This window comes from Typopeltis vanoorti, chromosome 9, assembly GCF_054136105.1.
Source record: "Typopeltis vanoorti isolate ZY-2024b chromosome 9, IOZ_Tvanoo_1.0, whole genome shotgun sequence".
NCBI lineage: Eukaryota > Metazoa > Arthropoda > Arachnida > Uropygi > Thelyphonidae > Typopeltis > Typopeltis vanoorti.
In genome coordinates this window covers 121,861,103-121,886,982 of record NC_143557.1, presented here as the reverse complement: position 1 = coordinate 121,886,982, position 25,880 = coordinate 121,861,103, and the positions used below count along the sequence as shown (strand labels likewise).

Below are 25,880 nucleotides of genomic sequence, written 5' to 3'. Positions count from 1 at the left end.
ACCTGGAAGCTCCTACAACCGAGCAAGCCAAGGTAGCTTTGACTAGATGAGCAAGCATCGGCCTTCGATTCACAATACAAAGCTCAATTATTGCCGAGCAAGCTTAAGACATCTTCTGTCTACAAAAATAAAAGCCTAAATGGAATGCTTATAAATGCATGCATTTACTAACAAATAAATATTACATCCTCATCGTCATCATCAAATTCCTGCCATGTACCCTCAAGGGGTGTACAGGATATGACAGTACTACATGAAAAAATTACATCATTACTAACTTCCTATCTACAATTTTCCTCCAAATCAGTCTATTACTTGTCAAGACTCTAACATTATCAGATCTTATATTTGTATCGTCTAAGGCACTTTGTACCGTATCAATCCACCTATATCTTGGTCTTCCTCTGGGTCGTTTTCCTGCCAACTTGGCAGAGAACACTTGTTTTGCTAATCTTTCCTTGCCCATTCTGTTTGAGTAACCATACCACCTGAGATTAGCTCTGCTAACGCATTCCTGGATGCTGACAATGTCAAGTTCTTTCCTAATATCCTCATTTTTAATATGATATTGCCATTAATGCCATCTGTTCACGCCTCTAATCTTTCTCAGGTCTCTCATATCTGCGGTCTCTAGTCTTTGGTCAAGTGTTTTACTTCTGACCCAGCTCTCAGATCCATAAGTTAAAACTGGTTTGAACACTGTCTTGTATACAGCTAATTTAGTGTTCCGACTAATTTCTCTCTTATTCCTATGAATTTATTCAATTGCCTTCCAACCATACCAGCTTTGCTGATTCTGTTGTCTATTTCTATATTTAATTTACCATCTTCAGTAAAAATCGTGCCCAAGTAGCTGAAATGTTTTACTTGTTCCACAGGTTCTCATTCACAACACAGTTGACATTTTCAATGATTCTGCCTATTTTCATTGTCTTTGTCTTTTTATTGCTGACCTTCATACCATATCTATTACAACAGCAATTGAATTTAGTCAGAGAATCTTGCAGACTTGTAGCGGATTTATTTAGAAGTATAACATTGTTAGCATAAAGCAAAGAGCTGACATTAACATCTCCAATTCTGATATCGTGTTTAATACCACTTTCCTTCATAATGTGATCCATATAGATAATGAATAACAGAGGGGATAATGTACATCCTTGTCTCACACCAGATTTAACATTAAACCATCGTCCTGTACTTCCTTCAATTCTAACTGCTGACTTACAACTCAAATAAAGACTAAGTATTACTTGATATAATGCCCCATTGACACCATATAACTGCAGCGTATTGAATAGCTTCTCTGTTGGCACCTTGTCATATGCCTTTTCCAAATCGACAAAACTTAAATGCAGATCGTTGTTATATTCCCATGCTTTCTCGACTATTTGTCGTAAAGTGAAGATCTGATCCTGACAGCCTCTATTTGGCCTGAATCCAGCTTGTTCTTCACCAAGCTTTCCTTCCACAATTCTTCTCAACCGTTTCTCAAGTATACTTGCATAGATCTTGCCAGGAACACTCAGTAGGGAAATATCTCTGTAATTCTCACATTCAGTTTTATTTCCCTTTTTATATATGGGTACTATGAGAGCTCTACTCCAATCGTCGGGAATTCGTCCCTCTGTCCAGGCTTTCTGAACTATGCAGTGCAGCCACTGTAAGACTTTTATACCACCATACTTCAGCATTTCTGGTCGAATATCATCTACTCCTCCTGCCTTTCCACATTTCAAGCCTTTGATGGCTTTTTCTACTTCAAGTATGGATATGTATTCCAGACTGCATGCCTGGTCAGTGTTTTTTATCACTGTGCTGTCATGACTGCTTGTTTCATTTAGCAGTTTTTCAAAGTAATTACTCTATACTTCAAGGATATCTTTTTCTCCTGTTTTCATGTCACCTTTATCATCGCTAACTCTTTTTACAGCACTCTTTCCTCCATTCCTAAGTTTCTTCAACAACCTCCAGAATATTTTGCCACCTTCTTGATATTTATTTTCTATATTCTTGCCAAAGTCCTCCCATGACTTTTGTTTAGCTAGTTTTACACACTGTTTAGCTTTCTTACATTTGTCTCTGTATTCTCTAAGAGTAAAAGCTGACTTATTAGCCAGGAACTTTTGATATGCTTTCTTCTTTTCCTTCACTGCCTCTTTAACTTCCTGTGTCCACCAGGGAGTTCTGATTTTTTTATCCTTGCACACAACCTCACCACATGCCTCTCTGGCAGAATCAATCAATGTTTTCTTCAGAATTTGCCACTGAATCTCCAAGGTTTGATTCCTGTTCTCAAACTCTTTCATTTTCTTTTCAATAATCTTTCTGTATTTTAGTCTACAGTTCACATCTGAGAGCTGCTCAACTTTTATTCGCTTTAAAACTTTCTTACATGTTATTCTTTTCAATATGAAATTCAATTTTATCCTGCTCAAGACTAAGTAGTGATCACTTCCAATTTCAAATCCTCTGTACACTCTGGTGTCTTGCACCAGGGAGAAAACATCACTATCAACAATAACATAATCAGTGAGACTTTTCTTATTACTTGCCTCTTCTCTCCATGTGAATTTGTGCACATTTTTATGTTGGAACATGGTGTTAGTAATAACCAGTCCATGTCCTGAGCAGAAATCCAACAGATATTTGCCATTATTATTAGCTTTGCTCTTTTCTCCAAATTTTCCCAAAATATTTTTGTATGTCTCACAATCATTTCCTACTCTGCTATTTAGATCCCCAACAAGGACCAACTTTTCCTTTTGCATTGTTTCAGTTGCTTTTTCTAAAGTGTCAAAATATTCGTCCACTTCTGCTTTAGTAGAACCTTCTGTGGGACCATAGGCACAAATAAGTCTCATTGTCCAGTTCCCCATTCTCATATTTGCCCACATTACTCTACTTGAGACTGACTGCCATTCAAGAAGATTTGCCTCGTATTTTGTGTTGAATACTATGGATATTCCTTCTAATTATCTAATTCCTCAGCTAGCTCCATTTCTTTGCCATTCAGGCTTCTTACATTTGATAGTACCGATCTTTAACTCTGGTGATGTTGAGTTGGGGTTTGTTTTCAGATTTGTTCCAGTAGCTGACTTTTCGCTGTTCGCCCTGGTTCCCTGGCGAAAACAACGGGGGCCTTGTTTAACCGGGCGACGCCCCATCCGGCATGAAATTTTGTCATGTTGTACCATCATTTTTTATTTTGGTTTAACCAATAAGAATACAATTTGGTCGGCTAAATCCCAAATTGCCAGCCCATCCTCGTTCGTTCAGTATCAAAGTAGATACCCAATAGGGTGCACCACGAGAAGGTGAGGATTGGACATTAGGTCAGAAGCCCTGGTCCGTTCTCCGCATTCCTTTAAAGGCTATGTGGAGGTCTCCTCTCAGTTATACAGCTTTGACCCTTAAGCACCTAAATATTACTTCTTTCTCAATTAATGAGCTTGCACAGCAAGCATGGAGAATTCGCCACTGTTTCTCTTCCCTTATTACACCTGTCGCCTTCTTATATCTTTGTGCCTGCACCTTATATCTTTGTGCCTGCACCTTATATCTTTGTGCTACTGAGGGGTGCTCTGTTCTTTATATCTTCTCCATAACATCCTCTTTCTCAGAAGCTCCTGCATAATTCCATGATTCATCTGTTTTACTCTTACTGTATTTATCTTCCAAACCTTAGGAATACAATCCGACATTGCCTAAGTAATGTATTCTGGATCAAGTCCCACACGGTTTACGGAAAAGTTTGCTCCCAGCATTTCGCCCCCTGTAGATAATGAGTAGGTTACAAAAATATAAATACGGTACAATCAACTCTCGATAACTCGAATTTTTAATGAAGTCCTAGCTCCTTTAGTGGAGATTCAACATTAAACTCCCTAGATTACTCGAACCGAACTTCCGATAACTCTAACTTTTCCGAACAAATTTTTAAAATTACATTCCTGTACAAATTGTCACGTACCTTTTAAACTAATTTCTCCCCTTTTGTATGTCTTCAGGGTTCTCTTTCCACTGTGAAAGTGTTATCACTGGAACTGATAATCCTTTCACAATGGAAAGAATACATACTCGACCATGAGGGCGATAGTCACGTGGTTAGTGACGGACATGGGGGAGAGGGAACAGTGGACAGCGTGCATTTGCTGTTTTCACTACCTCATTATTGGCGGTGCATCACGTGAACAAGCTGAGCGTTGCAGGCAGTGCAATATCTACATATTATTTTTGCATCTTGATTAATTAATCGTGTGTATACAATTGCAAAAGTGTTCCATCAATAAGAGGCAAAAGAAAATTGGTAGATGATGACAACCACATTTATGTATTTTCAAAAAGAACTGTAGATGAACAACATGGAATCTGGGTTTGTGAAAAACTTTCCATCTGCAAAGGGCATGTTTGAACAAAGGGTTTGGAAGGCCCAGTTGTGAAAGTTGTAACTAAACATAACCATGCAGCTGAAGCTGCAAGGTCAGAAGCATTGCACTTAATTGGTCAAATACGGCAACATGCAACAACCACGAACGAATGGCCACCACAAATTGTTGCATCAGTAATTGCAGAGGCTCATGCCAATGTGGCGGCATTGCTTCCTAAGCTTCATGTTCGATGCAACAATGGTACTCCTGCTTTACAGCAATCTCCATGACCTAGTAATTCCACAAAATTATCAAGAAATTATTATCGATGGCAATGTACAACAGTTTGTGATGTATGATTCCCATGACGAACTGCTCCTGGGTCACATGCTTATTTTTTCCACTAGTAACAATCTTCAGTTATTAGTGCATAGCCAGGAGCGGTTTTCTGATGCAACTTTTAGCACAGTACCCACGCATTTCCAGCAGCTTTATACAATTCATGTGGTTCAATTCAATTCAGTTATTCCAGTGGTCTATGCGCTTCTGCCAAACAAAACTCGTGCCACATACATCAAGTTGCTTCAAGAAGTTGAAAATTTACAACCGGGTCTCCAATCCTTAGTGACTTATGACAGATTTTGAACAAAGTGCTATGCAAGCCTTCCAACAAGAATTTCCTAGTATTGTAAATATCGGTTGCTTTTTTCATTTTTCCCAAAGCATTTGGCAAAAGGTACAGAATGAAGGTTTAAAAGCGCGATACGAACAAGACCATGAATTTGCTCTTTGGATTCGAATGATTCCGGCATTGGCATTTATTCATCCTGCTGACGTTATTCAAGCATTTGAAGATTTAGTTGAAGCTGATGACTTCCCCATTGAAGCTATGGTGATTGCAAACTACTTTGAGGATACATATATTGGAAGAAGACAATGGAGATGCCGGCAATTACCCATTTTTGCCATCAAACTGTGGAATGTTTACACACGGACACTGAATGATCAGCAACGTACCAACAATGGTGTGGAGGGGTGGCACAGGGGATTTCAGGAAACTTGTGCTGCTTTATTCCCAAATATTTACCGATTCATCGTTTCTTTAAAGAAACAACAATGGCTACACAATTTCGAAATTACACAACTAATTGCCGGTAATTCAGGCAATCAAAGAAACAAGAAGTATGCTGCAATTTCTGCTAGAATCAAAACAGTAGTCCAAGATTTTCAAAATCGTAATGTAATTGATTACCTTAGAGGCATTGCATACAACTTCGAGTTTTAAACAATAATAATGTGCATTTATTCTATTAAAACAAAATAAATTAGAATTATTAAAAAATTAGGTGTTATTTACATTTTTGTAGCTTACTCATTATCTACAGGGGGCGACTTTTCCGGATCCCGTCCCGGACACTACTGATTTCTCTCCCCAGTTTGTTTCATTACTTTATTCTAGTCCCTTTGCTCTTTAATTTTACACATCTCTCTTATTCCATTAAGTTTGTATACCTGGCTAGCCACTCCCCACGTCAACACCCACTGGTGGCATTGTTGGACCCTTCTTCTTCTTAATCTATACTTTGGATCTGACATGATTACAATTACGATGTTCTTAACTAATTGACAGTTGCTAGTTGGCTTCTAATTCAAATATAGAGAAAATTTATATTTAAAGACTGCGCCACTCTATATCTGAATCAGTTCAATAATTGAAGAAAAATCAATCTTCAACTATTTCTCCTTAAAATATATACTGGCCGAGTATATTTGACTTACTTAATTTACCCGCTTTGGTTCGAATATTTTATGAATGGTGCAGTAAAAGAGATTCAGGCAAAATACAACTTTTGATTAACAAAAACAAACATTTAATTTTAAAATCACAAATTTTCCACTTAAGATCAAATCACTAATTAAGATATTATAAACACTTCAGCCTTTCTGATAATACTGTCATACAAACTCAGACAATGGTAAATTTGTTATCTCTAATACAGTCTTCTCACAGTTCCTTAAGTTCCAAATACAATAAAGTCACAGTAACACCTCCTTACAAGCAAACACTTTTAAATTTATACTTCAGTTAATCTTCACAATAGTTACTGTTGACATAAAAATTCTAGGATGAAACACACTCACATCTCAGCATAGGAATATTAATGGTTGGAATGTTCTTACCAATAATCTTTTTCCTTCATCAACTTATACATTTACACTTTTTACAACTGTAAGCACTTTAAACAGTAAACGGCACTCATTAAATAAATTCTTCTAAGCAATAACTGAATTAATCATCCGTCACAATACACATAAACAAACGTTGTTGCATAAAGTACTACTGATCACTTATGAAATAAGGCAATACACAATAATTCCTTAACTTTAGGTTTTATATGCACAGTTGTTCATTCCTCCGGCATTCGATTAATTCTTTAGGCACTATAATTCTAAGCACAGCTATCGGTATACTTCAACTTTACTGCTCTACTATTCTTTAGTAACTTCGTGCTTTGCTTCAAGGTTCTGTGTGTCCTTGACAGGTCGGCCCTGAAATTATATCTCACTTCAAGTATTGCTAGTCTATTTAGTAGTCACTCAGCTGTCTTCCGTAGCTATAATTGTTATTCTACAACTTATTAGCTAACCGTCTCTCGACTAGTAGACTTTATTAGCTGCTTGAGTGACTTGCCGACTCGCTATTACCGCACTGTGATTCCCGAATGCCCTGATTCCAACCTAATGCTAATCCCCTCTCTCTCTGTTTCCTTATTAATAATTTCAGTGTTCATTGCTTTTTATATCCATCCTTCCCGCCTAAATTCTTCTCGTGATTTCTTTCTAAAACTCTTTTCAATAAACCTCATGTGGTGTTCCAAAACGTGCTCACTCACTTACATACATTTCCATGACAACAAAACAAAATATAATAAAATTGAGCTATTACATAACATTAAACTTTACAAACAGGAATAAATAGAGAATATTTACATTTCAAATAATGCGCAGTTAAATTATCAAATACAAGTTCTTATAATATTAACATAGTAATAATTAAAATAGCTTAATAATATTTAATACAGTCTTTTCATTATTAATACATATATCTTGATTAAATAATTAAATATTAGACAAAATTAAGGTAGTTATATGAATATTAAATTATAAACAAGTGATTTACATTAAATAATATTTACAAGTCTAGCCTTTGTGATGGAAGATTATGTTGGATTCTGAACCAAATAATAATTACTCTAATCTCTATATATTCAGAATCCAACAGCATCATGGTGATATCTTATCATCACTGTATGAGACGATATTATTAAATCTAACACTTGAATCTTCCCATGTGTTACTTCAGCTACATGCTGCATAAGATAATTGTCCCTAAGTAGCTTAAAGAATTTAATCTCCTTACTCAGACTTGATATTTCCTGCTTCTGGTCAATACTTCCATAGGCACCCATTATTAGCACCCTCCTGTCACTCACCAATCTCTTCTGTCTGAACATTTCAGAATCATTTCCCTCTGCATTTCTTGACACCTGTTGCAACATCCCACTAAAATTTGTGCTAATATCACCCTCGCACTAAATGACCTCAAAGCCATTATTGTTATTGCTTTCTTCAAGTTCCACATTGAGAGGATCTCCTCTTTTATCTTACCTTTCTTTTTGAAAAATGCTATAACTATTACATTCTATTCCTGTGAGTACATCATCCTCTGTTAACTATGTCTTCACTTGATGCCAATGATTTATGAGCTCCCTAACTATATCAAGGTCACAAACTCTGCACTCTCTTATTCTTAATACACCTTGCATTGGTGTATAAGCACAGTAGCTTTTCTGTAGTTCCCCTTTCCTTCCCACAATTCCTTATCCAATTATTCAAGTAATTTCGTTCTATTAGTCCCATTGAGACAATCGCTTCATCTCTTCTATATTGTCTTCCTATGTCCCTTATTTCACACCACTTCTGGTATATTCAGTCAACATTCACTGTAATTTTTGCCAGCCCATGTGCATACGAAGAACATCTTATACGTAGTTTCCAGTCTCAGACTCACTGTGTGCAGTAGCCTCTCCTCAGTCTTTGCCACATACCCATGCAACTCGCATGTTATTTTTTGATGTTGGTTTGCTGGTTCAACACATTTGTACACCTCAAATTTAAATGAATGTATGAATGTGCAGTTATTTTCCACTTTGACTTCAGCAGTTACATTTTGAGGGCTTAATGCAATCAAACTGCTAATAAAAGGACAATATTAATCCCCCCCCCTTTTTTTTTTTTTTGCTATAACCTGTAAAACTGGGAACACTAAATTAATTTGCTTAAATCTTGCATAGCTACAAAAAATCCAATGTGGATTGCACAAGTTCAGTTGACTACTGTCTAGACAGGAACTACTTGAAACAAATATGCCTCTACAACTTTCAGGTTTTAGTGTCAGTTTGCCCACATGCTAAAAATAATTAATTAGAGTGTATTTATGTTGGAATGGATTAGAATAATACTGTAGTGACAACACTGCAGAAATTACTAAATAAAATAAGTGACAAGCATGATTTATTATATCATTTGTTTTTATAGTATGTTCAAAAATTATTGACTGCAAATTAGAAATTCTAATAGCAAAAATTTTATGCGCAGTTACTAGATATGTGCTCTCCCTATTTGACTGGTGCGTACACGGATATCCAGAGAGTTCATCGAAAGACAATTCATCGAACGAAAATTCGTCGCAAATGCAATTCATCGAAAAAAACAGTTCACCGAAAATTTAAAATTTTCGAAAATGTTATGAGAATATTGATCCATTTAGAACAAAACCTGAACCATGAATAAGGAGATTACAATGCTACTTTCATAGGAAAAAATTATAGAGCAATATGGTTCTTATAGTCTTTCTTGTCCGATAACTGCTTCATGTCTGTTCATGGGACTGATTTGCCTGTTTCCAGAAGAAAAGCCCAGCCGTATCTATATTATGCCTGCTAACTTACCTTTAGCAGAACAGGACTGATAAAAATTATGCATAAATGGGACCAAGGACCAACTACCCAGGTCTTTCTAACTAAATGGCTTCATTTTTACCGACTGAACTATGCGGGCCTCATTATTATTGTTGTTGCTAGTAGTAATATGCGACTTCAATCCAGCAATTATTATGGGATGAATTTTACTCAGATTCGCCATTTGAAACTTTTACAAGAAAATGTGGAACCTTTCCAGTTTTTCAGTTCAGCTATATTCGGGGCGACAAAGAAATAATGTGTCCAAATTATGTACTGTATTACAAAAACTCCCTGACTTAAATGACTTAGTAGAAGTTGTTGGTACAAGAAGCTGTCTGTATGGTTCAGTTTTTGTTCTAAATGGATTACTTTTACCATAACATTATCGAAAATTTAAAATTTTCGGTGAATTGCATTTTCGACGAATTGTTCATTCGATGAATTGTCTTTCGATGAATTCGCTTTTCGATGAATTTTCCTGTAACCACGTACATGCTCAAAGATATGTATACATCTTTGAATTATTCCATATATTTTCAAAGTCTTCTCTTTGTTTGTATTTGTTTTCTAAGTAGTCCGCACTAAGGCAACTCGTGAATGCCAGTGAGTGTATTCCTGTAAGCTCTGATCAACTTATTTTAACTAAACTTTCCTAGTTTCTACACTCAGCATTTGAAATAATGCTGGATCTAATATCTACTTATATAATTTTGCATTGCTGAGCTGAAGCCTTTTGACTCTTTATTTTAGCAATATACTACTTAATTCATACTTTTTCGCATATCATTTGTTCAACCATTACAATCATCCCATCTGCATTTCCTCACCTCTCCACAGCCTTGTCTTTCCACAACCTACACACTCTTCCTATTATTGCCCCTCTCAGACATACTTTTTGACACTTTCTCCATTTTCAGTTTTCACATCTTTCACCATTAGTTCCCCATACAGCACTATACTGCTTTATTCTATTCTGCAGCAATCATTCATATCTGAGACATCTGTCATTGGCACCTCCAACTAAAAGTCTCTTTAAATGTTTTATCTCACACTGCACACACCTCAATTCATTCCTCAACCTTACCAATTATTTTCTAATGTTCTCACTTGTGTTCATATCTTTCATGCTAGCTTCTTTACTATTTTTCATTTGCTTTTCTACCATTTCACCATCTTTTGCATCTTCCTCTGTCTTACTTCACTCTGCCATATCATTCGCCACATTGGTACTACATTCAATACTTCTGACATGTTGTAATAGGTTTCACGGTATGATAAGAACACAGATGGTTAAGAAAATAACTATTTATTAACTTAAAAGCTAATATTTCGCTGGTATTATATCCAGCATCTTCAGAGCACACAACACAAAGTTTGTTACAAATGCAAGACAACCACAATCCAGTGTAACAGTGGAGCTAATATAAGTGATTGCAGCGTGCAACACAAGACTAAAGTCCTAATATGGCGCCATCTAGGTTTAAAAAAAAAAAAAAAAAAAATTCAAGTTTTGAAATAGTAGTTCAAATGATAGTTTGAAAAAATATAAATTAAAAAATAAAAGTAATCAATACTTCTGACTTTCACTACATTATTTATGCCACCATCAATTGTTTCTTTCAGCAGATCACTCATTCGCTTTTTCATAAATTTCTTACTACTCATTCGCTGCTCTTTCACAGAATCTCTCTCTTTGTTATCAGATGAGCCCTCCTTCTTGTTTTATTCTCACTAATATGGATCACATTATAAAGGAAAGTGGCATTAATCCTGATTCTAAAATTGGAGATATTAATTCAGCTCTTTGCTTTATGCAAATGTTATACTCCTAAAGAACTACAATGCAACTGCTGTAACAAATTTAGCATGAAAATCAATAGTAAAAAAAAGACCAAAAACCTATGAAAATAGGCTGAAACACAGAAAACTGGACACTTGTATAACAAGTAAAACTATTGAGCTATTTAATCACATTTTTGAAGATGACAGATTAAATATGGACTTTAAGTTTATGTGGAATAAGTGAAGAAATTAGCTGCAACATTAAATTCGTAACGTGTGGGATAGTTGATCAAATACTAAAAATCATAGATATGAGATTTCTGAAAAAAATTAGTCAAGAAGAGATGTTGCCAATGGACAAATCATTAAAAAATGAAGATATTAGGAAGTTTTTTATATCATTCAGGATGGTATGGTTACCTAAACAGAATGAGAGAAGGAAAAGTTAGCAGAACAGATGTTTCGTGCTAAGATTCCATGAAAAATATCTGGATAATGACCAAAAGTTAGGTAGTTTGATAAAGTTTTAAGTGTTTTAAGAAACAAATATAAGATCTTAACAATATTGGATCCTTTACAAAATTATGTCCTCATTTGTAGTAAAATTACATGGGAATTTAATAAACATGTAAGCTTAATCATGTGATGAATATTCCGGGTGTGCGGTGCTCATCCACGAAATATCAGTATCGCTGATATTATATTTTTGCATTTATTCCTGTTTAAGTCTGCAAACAATTGTTCTGCAAACAATTGTTTGCAGACTTAAAATTGAACACAATATACTAATGCTTCATTGTCCTCTTCAGAAGGGTAATAAAGCATCAGTGCTTCCTGAAGAGGGCACTTTTCGACGTGTAAACATTGCATCACATTCACGTTAATAGCCCGGGTGTGCTTTCGAAATGCATACACCTTTGAGCCCCTTCAAGATGTAAAGAGGGTGCAGTGGGTCAAATTCTTAGCTTTCTGGTTTCTTAACTTTTAAATTCTGAGAAGGCGTGGCTAGGTGAGCTAACATTTTGTGCTCACCTAGCGTCTGTGATTGGTTATTGTGTCAACCAATCCAATCGAATGTTGTCACTTGTCATGAGTTGAGTGCTTTCTGTATCCGATGGCTTATTACAAACAGCTGTTACACATGTTTTCTGGAACTGAAAATTTGAAAGTGGATGTTAGGAGAAAAAACTTAAATGTTTCTCTTGCTATTCAGTATGGCATCTGTTGAGGTTGCAAAGTTTTTTAACGGTATAGAGACATTTTTATTCTAGTCTTCGGAAACAACAGACAGTCAAAATATCTATTCCTGAATAAAAAATGAATATTCTGTGTATTATAAGACATTGTTGATCTACAACAAATTACCAGCATATATGAGATTGATAAGACAGAAGAACTACTGTACACCCTGTTGAGGGTACATATTAGGAATTTGATGATGGTAAAAGGCATTCACAATACTTGAAATAAATTGAAAATGCAAATCAGCAATAAAGTGACTCTATGAAAATACATATAAATGAAACTTATTTTCAATGTGCAACCAATAGGACAAGTAAAATATCAGCTATTTAGGCACAAGTTTAGTGAAAATGGTTAGGTTTCCTGAGTCTCTTGGGGGATGAGGAAGTGGTGGAGAGGATTCAGAAGCAAGTGACCCAGTTGGTGAGTGTGCCATATGAGGATAGATTGAGGTTTTGTAGTTTGCAAAAGTTGCTTAATAGATCTAAAATAAAGGGATTATAATGGAAACATTTAGTTACTTAAAGAGTTTTATAGGATTGATGCAAGGGAAATGTGTCCACATTTGGCTAGAGGGAACAGAACAGAGGTCATCCCCTGAAGTTGAATAAAAACGTGGTTTGTAGGGATGTGATGTCTAGATTTTTCACTTGGAGAGTTGTGAATGAATGGAATTGAATGGGTTGCCAGAGTTAGTTGCGAGCGCTTTGTTAATGGATTCAAGGAGAGATATAATAGATTGTGTGGATAGTTTGGTCTCCTTGCAAGTCTTTGGATTCCAAGGAGGTGCCTATACAGTAATAATAATCTTTATAATATTTAATAGTATATCAACAAATATATACAGGGTGTTCGGGATAAATTTGACATATTTATAATTAATTATATTTTTCCGTAAGTTACATGTATTAACACACACTTCTCTTCATTTAAAAGTTTGGACCCTTCTTCATTCATATACAAGATGTCAGAAAGGATGGATAGCTGGAACCCACCTGAATCATGGAAGAGAATAACTTGTATCATGATGATTCGTGCCCGCCATCAAAATAAGGATATTACGACTGCTGCCCAATGCTCCCTGAATACAGTAAAAACAATCAGGCATGAACTAGAGACTTGCAATGGTGACTACGAGGATGTAGCAAGAAGAAAGATCCCTAGCAGACGATCTGATTGCGTTCGTACAGCAGAATTCCTCGCAAATCTGCAGGAACAGGTGTTGAAGAACCCTGGCATGAATTCGGGCTTTGTTCGTGGAGTTGCTAACTGTAGTCAAGCCCTGGATAACAAGGGTAGCCAATGGTAGGCCGTATGTATGGCAGCAGGATTCGGCCCCTTGCCACACCTCTGGGAAAAGTCAAAAATGGTTGTCTGAAAATTTCTACGACTTCACCAGTCCAAATGTTTGGCCTCCAAACTCCCCAGACCTTAACCCCATGGATTATTTTGTATGGGGCGCAGTTGAAAAAGACACCAATCGCACTTCCAGTAATACAAAAGCCCAGTTAATGGATAAAATTAAAACAGTTTTTGCGGCCCTTCCCAGGGAGACTGTAGCATCAGCTTGTTCGAGGTTCCGAAGCAGAATTGAAGCTGTGATCGATGCTAATGGTGGTTATTTTGAGTAAATCTTGTTGATAGTATTGTAATTAACTCTGCCTGTAATGTTTTTTTGTCAATTCATTAAATTTAATAGATACAAAGAAGATTTTCTTTTTCCTTACGAAACTGTCAAATTTATCCCGAACACCCTGTATGTGTTTCTTTTTATATATATATATATATGTATATATGTAATAAATGCATGTATTTTTGTAGTCCTGGAGGAGAACTTGATCCTGGTGAAGATGAAATTGAAGGATTAAAGAGGCACATGACAGAGGTAACATTTTAGTAATACCATTTAATGAATTTTTGTTAACAATTTACATGATATTTGGATTGATCAGTGTTTTCTGTGTATCCTTAATAAACTGACTGCTTAAATACTGAGTTATTAATATTCTGTTGGTGTGCCAAGTTGTATTTTCATGGGAAATTGAGCCTAACAATGAAAAAATGAATTTATAATTTCAAAATTATTTTTATTTTTCAGCATAATCTCCCTTAAGACTAATACATTTATTCCAGCGATGCTCCAGCACCATTATCTCATCCCTGTAGCAGTTCTCAGAAAGATCTGCAAAATACCCCTCTACAGCTGCAGTCACCTCTTGTTTCAAAGAAAGAGTTTTAGTTTTGGAAAGCGATAGAAGTCAGAGAAAGCCAAATCTGGGGAATAGGGTGGATGTTCCAACAATTCATAGTGCAGATCCCTTAATTTTCCCATTGCCAATACATCTTTGTGGGCAGGTGCATTATCCTGATGAAAGATGATTTTCCTTCTGGAAACTAGGTCCTTTCTCATGAATTTTTTCATAGAGATCAGAATAATATTCTCCGGTTATTGTTTTATCCTTTTCAAGATAATTAATGAACAAAATGCCTTTAGCATCCCAAAACACCGATGCCATGACCTTTCCTGCTGATGGAACCGACTTTGTCTTCTTTGACACCGAATAACTGCCTTCTGTCCACTGTTTTGACTGCTGTTTGGATTCTGATGTGTAATGGTGAATCCAAGTCTCACCCATAGTAATAAATCGACACACAAAATCACTTTTGTTCTTGTTAAAATGCTCCAAAGCTCTTTTTTTTTTTTTTTTTTTTTCATTTGAAATTCTTCATACAAAATATATCCTACACATTCTTTTAAAGTGCCTATAGTCTCAGCAATTTCACACACTTTGACTTGCCTGTCATCCAATACCATATCGCGCACTTGATCAATGATTTTTGGTAGTGTTACACTTTTTGGACCATTTTCAAGGCTGGTACAGCCACGTTTAAACTCAGTACCCCATTTTTTTTTAATTGTTGAAAACAAAGAAGTGTGCCCATAAACTTTTATGAACTTCGGAATTTCTTTTGATGTTAAACCTTCTTTTACAAAGAATTTTATATCCGCGGGACTTTTCTGTAGTCAAGTTCACTATTGCCAACACCACTATAATGACAATATTGTATTTACTGCTCGTTGCCCCCCCCCCCCACATACATAGTCCGAATTTATCTGATTTGCAATGTATGTGTCTTTTTCCCCGTTACATTCATGAATTAAAACACAATTGATCCACTCTAGAATTTGAAATTTTTAGATGGTAGATGAATTTCATTGCCTTCTGTGAGACCACCACCACCCTACTTATTTAATTTTTAATTTTTTTTTAAATTTTTTTTTTTCACTCCTACACATGTGGTCTCAAGACTTATGACATGACAGTACTATGTATGGGCAAGTGGTAAGAAAGAAGAAAGAAATTTGTTGATATGTTTCTTGAAGACTTGAGAGTTATAATCATCTGGAAAAAAACAGTATTGGAAGACTGATCCATAGACCAGAGGTTCAGGGGATGAAGGTGGATGAGAAGTTGGCTAAGTCTGGAGCTGAACTGCATATGGGTGTTGACTAGCACCTACTTGTGTTTGTACATGATTAGAGGAAGTAGAGTAATAATAGTGGCCAGTTCAGTGGCATAGTGCGAATGGAAATACGTATAGAAAGAATATAATATAGTAAAAGCATTTATGGGAAAGTGACTGAACAGAGTCAATACAGGGGGAGTCATTGATCCAGCAAATTGCTGTCTTCTGAATATAATCTGGCATTCTGAAGGCGATGCACCACTCCAAATGCGAGAACAGTATTCTACAGTAATGCAGATTTGAGCTTTATAACGTGTCAGGAGTCGAGCAGGCGAGAAGTGCTGTTTAGAATGAAAAAATAAACCAAGCTTCTTGGATGATGAAATAGCTATGGACCTGATGTGCTTGTGTCAGGAGAAGCTAGTTAGATGTTAAAGTCAACCCAAGAAGAGAAAACCCAATACTAGTTGGTGAGCAGAATATTGCCCAAAATGGTACAGAGTGAAGCATGGTCTTTCTTCCAGGAAATGAGACAGGATTGTATTTTGGTGCCATTAAAGTTCACCATTTATTATTGGACCCACTTGAAAATGGCAAGGATTCAGTGTTTAATAAGCATTGGTTAAGGATCTTGAATTCTGAATTACTGGCATCAACAAAGCTATGTATAAGATGTCACAGAGAGAGAGAGAAAGAGGGAGGGAGAGATCATTGATGAATAGAAGGAAGAGTGCAGCTGAAAGCACAAAGTCCTGATGCACACCAGCACGGAGTGAAAAGTCTGATAAAAGGAAACCACCTACCATCACCATGAAGCTGGCAATCCATTCACAAAGGGGAGGAGGAATATCATAAGATGGTAGCTTGGTAAGAAGACCATGATGCCAGACTCAACCAGATGCCTTGAAAATATCAGGCACATTCAGCCACTTGAATTTCTCCAAACTTTTCCATGGCTTATGTACAAAGATTGGTTGAGATTGGCCTGGAAATCTGCTGCGGAACAAGAATGATGGAATCAGTATTGGTGATCATTAAATAATTAGTGAGGCATTTAGCTGTTGATGACAGTTTCCATTATTTTTGAGATCGAAATCAGAGCAGTAGTGTTATAGTGAGATGGTTTACTTTTATTTCCCTTTTTTGGGACTTGGCTGTATAAAAGCTTGCTTCCAGTCTGGTATAGATATCAGATGAATATGATAGCTTGAAGAAACAATACAATATTGATAACTTTTTTGAACACATGCTTTTAGTACAACTGTAAAAATTCCATCGTGGCCAGGGAACTCATTGGTATCAAAGCTACTATTTTTCTGATGTCTTCTTGCAGAATTTCAGATAAGGCTTGTGAACAAGTGGGAGAGAGTTTTCTTGGTCATCTCTATATGAGTTAGAGGAAAAAACTGATACCAAGAGTTCTACCTTATCTTTAAGAGGAATAGTGTATCATCTCACATCAGAATGAAAGAGGTGGATACATAGAAAGGCAGAAGTTGTGTCCCACAGCCTTAGTGAGGGAGCAGAAAGCTCAACTATCATTTGCACAGAAGACAAATTTAGTGCATTTGGTCCTGCTTCAGATTACTTGATTTCTTTGCAGTTGTTATGAACTATAGTGTAAGCTGAGTGAGAGGTTGCAGTTTCTGACACGAATCATTGGGTATATGCTGAATTTTTGGCTTTGGCACAATTGTTGGATAATCAGAGTTTGGATAAGGATTGAGGGTTATGAAAAGTGGAGTGGAGAATAAGATACTCACCCCATTAAGAATAATTTCTGTTATTATATCATATCATGTATTAAATCAGAAGAGCAGAAGCATTAGTCATACCATGGAAATGATGCATAGAAATCCCGAAGGTCACCCGAATTTACCAACACACTTGACCTCTTCCTAACAAGCTTCCCCTTCCAAGTATACTGTGGATGTCAGTTCACCTCTTGGTAACTCAGATCACAACCTCATACGTGTCTGTTTTGCCACAAAACAACCTTCACCCACCAGTTCTCGGTCTCATGTACTTTGGCACTGCAAGGGCACCAAATGGAACGACTTCCATAACTTTTGTTCTTTCTTCTCATGGTACAACTACTGCTTCATTCTTCTAATTCAAATACTTGCTCAGACTGAATAATAACAGAAATCATCCTCACAGGAATAAAGGCTTTCATCCCATATTTCACTCCAAATTCTCAACCATCATCCCAGCCTTGGTTCTCAAAAAAGTGTGAAAAAGCAGTTTAAAAAAAAGCGTTTTTCCTTCGTATCCCCTTCAATTCTTCTAGAGCTGTTGAATAAACTGCTGCTGTAACAGTTTCACATTTTTTGAGGTATTTGGTAAGGATTACACCATCCATATCCTAAAAGACAATGGCAAGAACCTTCCCTGCTGACTGGTTGGTTCAGAATTTCTTTGACTGTGGAGAAGCTTTGTATCTCCACTCCATTGACTGTTGTTCGGTCTCTGGGTCATAGTGATGAAGCCATGTTTCATCAACAGCCACAATACAAGCCAAAACATTTGCAGCTGATTTCTCAAAATGACCCAGAATCCTTTGAGATGACAGCACATGTTCCCTCTTTTGGTCAGCATTCAAACATTTGGGGATTCACTTTGCTGAGAGTTTCTGCATGGCCAGGTGTTGGTGGATAATGACCCCAATTCATTCCCTATATATATATATATATATATATATATATATATATCCCCAGAGTCTTTGCAATATTTTTGTTTGGTATTTGTCTATCATCAAGGATCATGGCATGTACTGCATCAATGTTTCCAGGTGTGATCATTGTGGAAGGTCTTCCTGATCTGGGCATCCTTGTCTCAGGATGCCCAGTTTTAAACTTGGCCACCCATCTGTTGGATATGCTGAGGGACAGTCCCCTAAAGTCTCTCACAAAGTTTGGTGAACTCAGTTGTGGACTTTTCTTGTAGCATGAAAAACTTGACAACGGCCCACACCTTTGTGTCTTCCAATTTGTTCAAAACCTCTGATATGTCTTCTGAAAAAGAACAAATTATTACAATTTGCTGAAACATGGGGGATTAAAGAGTTTTAAGATATGTTCTTTCTTGTGGCTATATCAGTTGTGGCAGCCATGATCTAGCATTAGCAAAGTGTCAGATTCTATCACTGTACACGCGCACACACATATGGCTGATGTTATTCAGACTTATCACTCAGAGGATGAGTCTCAGTAGATTGCAGTATGGTGGTTGCTCTTCTAAGCATAACAGCCAGACCAGTACTTAAGTCATCTGCTGACAATTTGAATCCTGCACATCACACCTGAATAGTGGGCATAGGAAACGGCAGCTGCATTGTCTCAACAGCTGCCTTGATGCTTCTATTCTAGTGGTCTCATTGCCAGAGTAATAGCACTGTAGTAGTACAAATGCAACTCTAACTAGTGCTGCCATTCAACATGCCAGGCACGAATGATATCGTTGCAAGTGGCTAGATCTGATTCTGGCTTAGAGCTGTTCAGTCATCATCCCACATTAAGAACGTAAAAGCATTTAGTTCTTTATGCATGCAAAACATGATTTGGCCATGCATCTAGCCAAAATATGGTCTCAGTGTCAGCTATATGTGTGTGTGCAGTAATGGGTCTGACACTTTGTAATGCCAGATCAGGGCTGACATAGATTTGGTCTCTCAAACATTCGCTTTTATATGATAATTGACGTAATCAAGCACATGGTCATTGATCCCTTCTTGACCTAGCTTATTCTAACTTACATATATTACATTTTTTTTTTTAATTATTATCCCACACATACGAGAGGCACAAGAACCTGTAGCATATAATAAATTTCGTTTAATCCTTTATCCAAGTGTGAACAAACAAAGTTTGTTCCTGAAATTATCTTCAGGACTGGGGTAAGGTGGTACAACACCGGGCAACTTGTTGCAAAGGTGGAGCAAGCTAACATCACTCCTATCTCAGTATCTGCCATTATGCAAAACACATCTCCTTGCAGATATGTATAATGTTATGCATTAAGGGAAGGGCCACTACCAGACTAGTTTCAACCTTTATTGAGGTCTCTTCAGTGGGAGCCAGGCCCAAGTGGAGATACCAAGGGAAGCATTAGCAAGGTCATCTCCTCCTATGGGAGTTGCCAAACGGTGTGCCACCTTTTTATTAAATTGCTCTGGATTTAGAGAAAGATGTTGAAAGTTTATTTTTCACTTGGTTAGACTATAATAAATTTAGTTTAATCGTTTATCCAAGTGTGAGCAAACAAAGTTTGCGCCTGAAAGTATCTTCAGGACTGCGGTAAGGTGGTACAACACCGGGAAACTCGTTGCAAAGGTGGAGCAAGCTAACATGACTCCTATCTCAGTATCTCCCATAATGCAAAACACATCTCCTTGCGGATATGTATAATGTTATGCATTAAGGGAAGGGCCACTACCCACTACTTTACCCCAGTCATGAAGATATTTTCAGGCGCAAACTATGTTTGCTCACACTTGGATAAAGGATTAAACTAAATTTATTATAGTCTAACCAAGTGAAAAATAAACTTTCAACATCTTTCTCTAAATCCAGAGTAATTTAATAAAAAGGTGGCACACCGTTTGGCAACTCCTATAGGTAGAGATGACCTTGCTAATGCTTCTGCCTGGTATCTCCAACTCTGGGCCTGGCTCCCACTGAAGAGACCTCAATAACGGTCGAAACTAGTCTGGGTAGTGGCCGTTCCCTTAATGCATAACATTATACATATCCACAAGGAGATGTGTTTTGCATTATGGGAGATACTGAGATAGGAGTCATGTTAGCTTGTTCCACCTTTGCAACGAGTTGCCTGGTGTTGTACCACCTTACCCCACTCCTGAAGATACTTTCAGGCGCAAACTTTGTTTGCTCACACTTGGATAAAGGATTAAACTAAATTTATTATAGTCTAACCAAGTGAAAAATAAACTTTCAAAACCTATATTTCAAAACCTATAGAGTTGAGAAAGAAGAAACATGTTTACATTCTTAAAGAGCTGTAGGTTGAAATTGTAGAGGAGCTGTTTCTGAGGGCAGAAGTAGATGGAATAAATGAGGAGGAGGTGAAGCACATTCAATCAGCTTGTAGTTTTACTGTAAAGAGATGTTTTACATCACATGCTCTTGTTTTAATAGAATGATATTTGCTAATTCATGAGCATTGACCATGGAATTATATATAGAAGAGACACAGAGCTGAAACATTGCATCTGTGAGATAACTGTTGAAGTGAACCTGTAAAGGGAAAGTTTATCTATGAGCCGAATTACTCTCTTCTGGACAGCATCGAGAATTTTTGAGGAAGTTTTAGGTGCAATACTCCAAATGTGTGAACAGCATTCCATTCTAAGGATGGACAGATTTGGGATTTATATAGATTAGTAGTTTAATGGATATAAAATAGCTTCTTAAGCAGAAAAGAATGCCTAGTTTTTTGGAAGCTATTTATGTGAAGTGTTTGTGTCAAGAGAAGTTGAAGGGAAATGCCAATCCAGAGAGAGAGAGAGCTCATTGTGTCTGGTGATGTGTGTATTACCGAGGATGAGGGAAGGTGGGAAGGTTAGCTGAGATCCCCTTTGCGAGAGAAAAGGCAGGACTGTGTTTTGGCTGCATTGCAGGTGACTACTATCCGACCACAGATATCTTGCGACTTCTGCGCATGGCAGAAGAAGGCAAATCCATTCCAATAATAGGTTAATCAATTATGAGTGTATATTATTTATTAAATGGCAGAAAATTAGCTTTTCTTTTATGAAAATTCTAGTTTTTAAAGTGGTAACTATTTTGCTTGTACAACAGTTAGAAAATTTATGTATAAAGTATGTGATTTCGTGTGTTGATGACGAATTCATACATTGCTTTATTCCTTTCTCCACTTCAACATGAATTGACTCTTCTTGGCATTGTGCCAGCCAAGATTTTTGAATATGTGGTTGGACAGCAGGTTATCCTTGCTGCACTGAAGGATGGCATGGAGATCAATGTTTAAGGCACTAGTTGCAGGTGATCTTGATGTAAGAGATGTCTGAGAACTACAGGGTTTGTCAAAGGAGTAGGATGAGTGGAGAGTAATATTGTCAGCAAAGCTGTGGATAGGATTTGCAGTGATTGAAATTAGATCATTTATGTCTAATTTCAATCAGTCCTTCAAGCTTTGTCACCAATGCAGGTGACAAAGCTTGAAGAGCGGGTGCAGCTACCATGACATGCAGGGAATGACCGCAGAGAAAGCTTGCTATCCAGTTAGAGAGTGGCAGGTAGAACAAAGGAAGGCAGTTTGCAAAGCAGGCTTTGATGCTCAACACAATCAAAAGCCTTGGAAATGTCAAGGCAACACACACATTTCTCCAAACCTTTCCATGGCACGTGTACAGTGGTGATTGATGTAGTCTAAGATATCAGCCGTGGATTTGGATTGACAGAATCCGTAGTGGTTGTTGCTGATTAACTGGTGAGTGTCTAGATAGTGAAGAAGTTGGCCATTGATAACTTTCTCCATTATTTTGGAGAGAAAGATTGAGGTGATGGCAAATGATCAGTAGTTGGATGGTTGGCTTTTATCTCTCTTTTTTGGAATGGGGTCGGATATATATGTTAGCTTCCATGAGATGGGATAAGTGCCAGCTGAGTAAAGAAGATTGAAGAGATGATAGAGGACAGGTGATAGCTCTGGAGCACAATGTTTGAGTACAGTAGGAGAGATGCCATTTGAACCAGACGACTTTATAGTGTTCAGGTTGTTTATTATTCTACTTATGCCTTTCTGCTGATAGGCCACAGGAGGTATATTGTGCTCAGTTGCTGATATAGAAGGAATTTTGATTTGCCTTTGCTATCTGTGCAGGAGTTAGAGGAAAAGAGTGATGCCAGGCAGTCAGCTTTTTCTTTAGGTGTTGTAATAGCGATGCCATCTGGATGGGAGAGAGAGAGGTGGGAGCATAGGTAAGCAGAAGTTGCATTCAATTGCTTTGTGAGGGACCAGAAGGTGTGGCTGCCATTTGGACAAGAGACAAGTTTTTTTCTAGTGAATTTTATGAAGTTGGATTTGGATGTGCTGATAACTAATTTACATTTATTGCATGCTTCTGCATGAGCTGAGTATGAAGCCTGGGTTCTTGAGTTCTACTTTAAACTGTTCTGCCTGACATTTATTTTAAACTACTTTATTCCTAATACTATGATTCTAGACTAACCCTGTTTGGGATCTTATTTGTAATGTATCACTGAGAGTCTATTAGTATGATGACTTGAATTGTCGAGTCCACCATCATTAGAGAGTCAGAAAGTAAATCTCTACAATTATATGCATTGAGACACAGGGAGAGCCTTTATGGGAACTTCCAACTCCTCCTAAGTATAATACTGTCATCAACAGTGGTCTTAATTGTCTGTGATGGGCACTCAAGTATATACACCATGGTGTGAACTAATTTGACTAATCTCCTTTCATTTTTGCAGTCTTTCAATCTTGCGCTTTGTCCTTTGGAGGACAAAACGCAAGATTTGTAAGCACATTATTTCCTTATTCAGGTTTTCTATGTTCTCCTACCTTTCCACCACCAAACTTTCAATGTTATCACTATTAACGTTTTCTGGTCTTCTCTCAGTACTCTCTACTCTACTATCACGTAATTTATTCTCTCTCTTTCTCTGTAATCACCCTCATAACACTTACTACACGCTTGCTCACCAGACCTTTAATGTTTTTTAATGTTTTGTTTTATAATTAGTGGGATCATTATCCAGTGGTTTATAAGTACTGCAGTTTCTGAGTAGCACATTCATGTTTCAGTTATATTCTCTAGCATTGATGACTACAGTAGAATTGCCCTTATTGGCTCTCATGATTATTATGCTACTGTCTTTAATTTCAGGAGAGAGAAGAGTTGGCTGTTAGAGAGATTTCTTCTAGGTTGAAAAACTTAGGAAACAATGTTTTCTATGTCAAGCCTAATATTGTTGCCAGTGGTAGGAGACAAGTTGTGAATACTCTGTTGCAAGTGCACAATGAAACAAATTTGCATTTGTTTCATTGTGCCTTCTGAATGAAATGTTTTCAACTTAAAACAACTGACTGTGTGACTGAGAAAAAGATCTATGCAGATTTTAATATTTCTTAATGTGTTTCCCCTTTATTTTAAAAAATTCTTTACAGGCCTATTTATTTGATATTAGAGAGTATAGACTAGACCCAAGTTCAGGATTAATATTTGACGACAGTTCTGCTTAGAGACAGTTACTGGTTGTGTTGATAGCAAATAGAGTAGCACATGTTGCACTGATCTATTATTGCAGAAACAAAGCTAGCATGCCTGTACCAAGAGCTCTAGAAGAGTGAAGTTTTATCTTCAACTTAACACATATGTAAGAGTAATTTCAGTGTCCCTACACCTTTTCAAGAAGGATGACCAGTTGATTCCTTGTTACTGCAACTTATCTTATTATGATCAAACCAGGAGAACTGCTAACACCCACCTAGAAGAACATAAAAAATACATTTGCCACCATAATTGTTGTTAGTCAGATCTAGCTGACCATGCCTTGGATATCTTGTACAGAATCAAATGAATCAAATGGAAGAAAACTAATATGCTTAACCACAACAAATGCAAATTTGAAAGAGTTTTTAGAATCAGGAGCAGATTTTAAAAACCGACCTTATAAATATTAAGTATTAGACCGTATTAAATTTCTCAAGATTTGGGAAACTTTAAAATTCTTAAGCCTCCCACCCAATATAGCTAGGACTAGCCAACAGCATCCATGTAGAGTGCCCCTCATATGACTTTAGGCTTTCAGTCTAATTTTTCTATTTGTTATTTTGTGGGATTTTGTGTATGTTTTTGCGATTTAGTATAGTTTCCTTGACAGTGTCTCAGCTGGGACAAAATATAGGATTGATTAAATGTGTTGTTTAATTATTTATATGTTTAATTCCATTAAACCTTACAATGACCATCACATAAATCTAAAGTAGGCAAATTTGCAGTGAGAAGGAACTTTATACACTTCATGGAGAAACCCTACTGGAATAAAGACCTGCTAGACATTTGTTCCATCAATATATATATATATATATATTGTATATCAATTATTATTTTCAGAGTGTATTGATTCATACAGAAGGTTGCTGGAATAGAATAGCCATTAATTGCAGAACTGAAAGAATAATTTACAAAATAAATACATATATAAATAATGAGATTCACTCCTTGAATTGTTTCTGATACTAGCCATTATGGAAAGACTTGAATTTAAACTATTCTCTACTTGATTCAAATTTAGTTTTTTATATTAATCCTCTATTCATATATGAGAAGTTCCAAAACCTGTAACATGTTAGTGCTGAGTAAGTGGTTAAGAATAAAGAAGGAATCCTGTGCATTTCTTGAAAACAGTCCTCACCACAATGTTTTCCTTAGGTCGTTGAGGAAAACACTATAAGAAGGCCTCTTCAGAATATAAATTTAGATAAAATGAAAAGGGAAATAAAATCAAGGCAACAACAGAATGTCTATTAGAAACTAATTGCAGTGAGCGAGTCTCTCTCTCTGTGTGGGTGTCATAAGTGCAAGAATAGTATTCAGAAGTTGGCAGATTTGATATTTGTATAGAAGTAGCATCTTGAGAAGGTCATCAAATTTTTGGATGCTGAGAATGTTATAGATGTGACATTTTGTATCAGGAAAGGTTTAAAAGTGAACCCCAGAAGAGAAATCTGATATTGCTTGAGGATCTAAATATTATTGAAAGGTAATGGGAGGTGAGGTAAAATCTTTTTCGTGAGAAATAATACAGAACTGTAATTTGATATTATTGAAGTTGAAAAGGTTGACCTCATTCTGATGAAGAATGGCAAGGAGACCAACATTTAACAGATTGATTATACCTATATGTAGAAGATCCTCAAGCTTGGAATATTTGAACACTACAGGGTTTGTCAAATGAATGGACCATATGATCATCATCATTCA

General features: G+C 36.7%; 1 protein-coding gene across 2 annotated transcripts in view; it reads left to right on the top strand.

Annotated features, from left to right (window-relative positions):
• LOC150103481 (cleavage and polyadenylation specificity factor subunit 5-like) overlaps nucleotides 1-25,880 on the top strand; it is a 186,419-nt gene that overhangs the window by 40,134 nt on the left and 120,405 nt on the right. For both annotated transcript variants that reach the window (XM_090398226.1, XM_090398225.1), the window contains exon 3: nucleotides 14,240-14,303. In XM_090398226.1, the coding sequence (XP_090254352.1) occupies nucleotides 14,240-14,303 (64 nt within the window). The remainder of the gene's footprint in view (nucleotides 1-14,239; nucleotides 14,304-25,880) is intronic.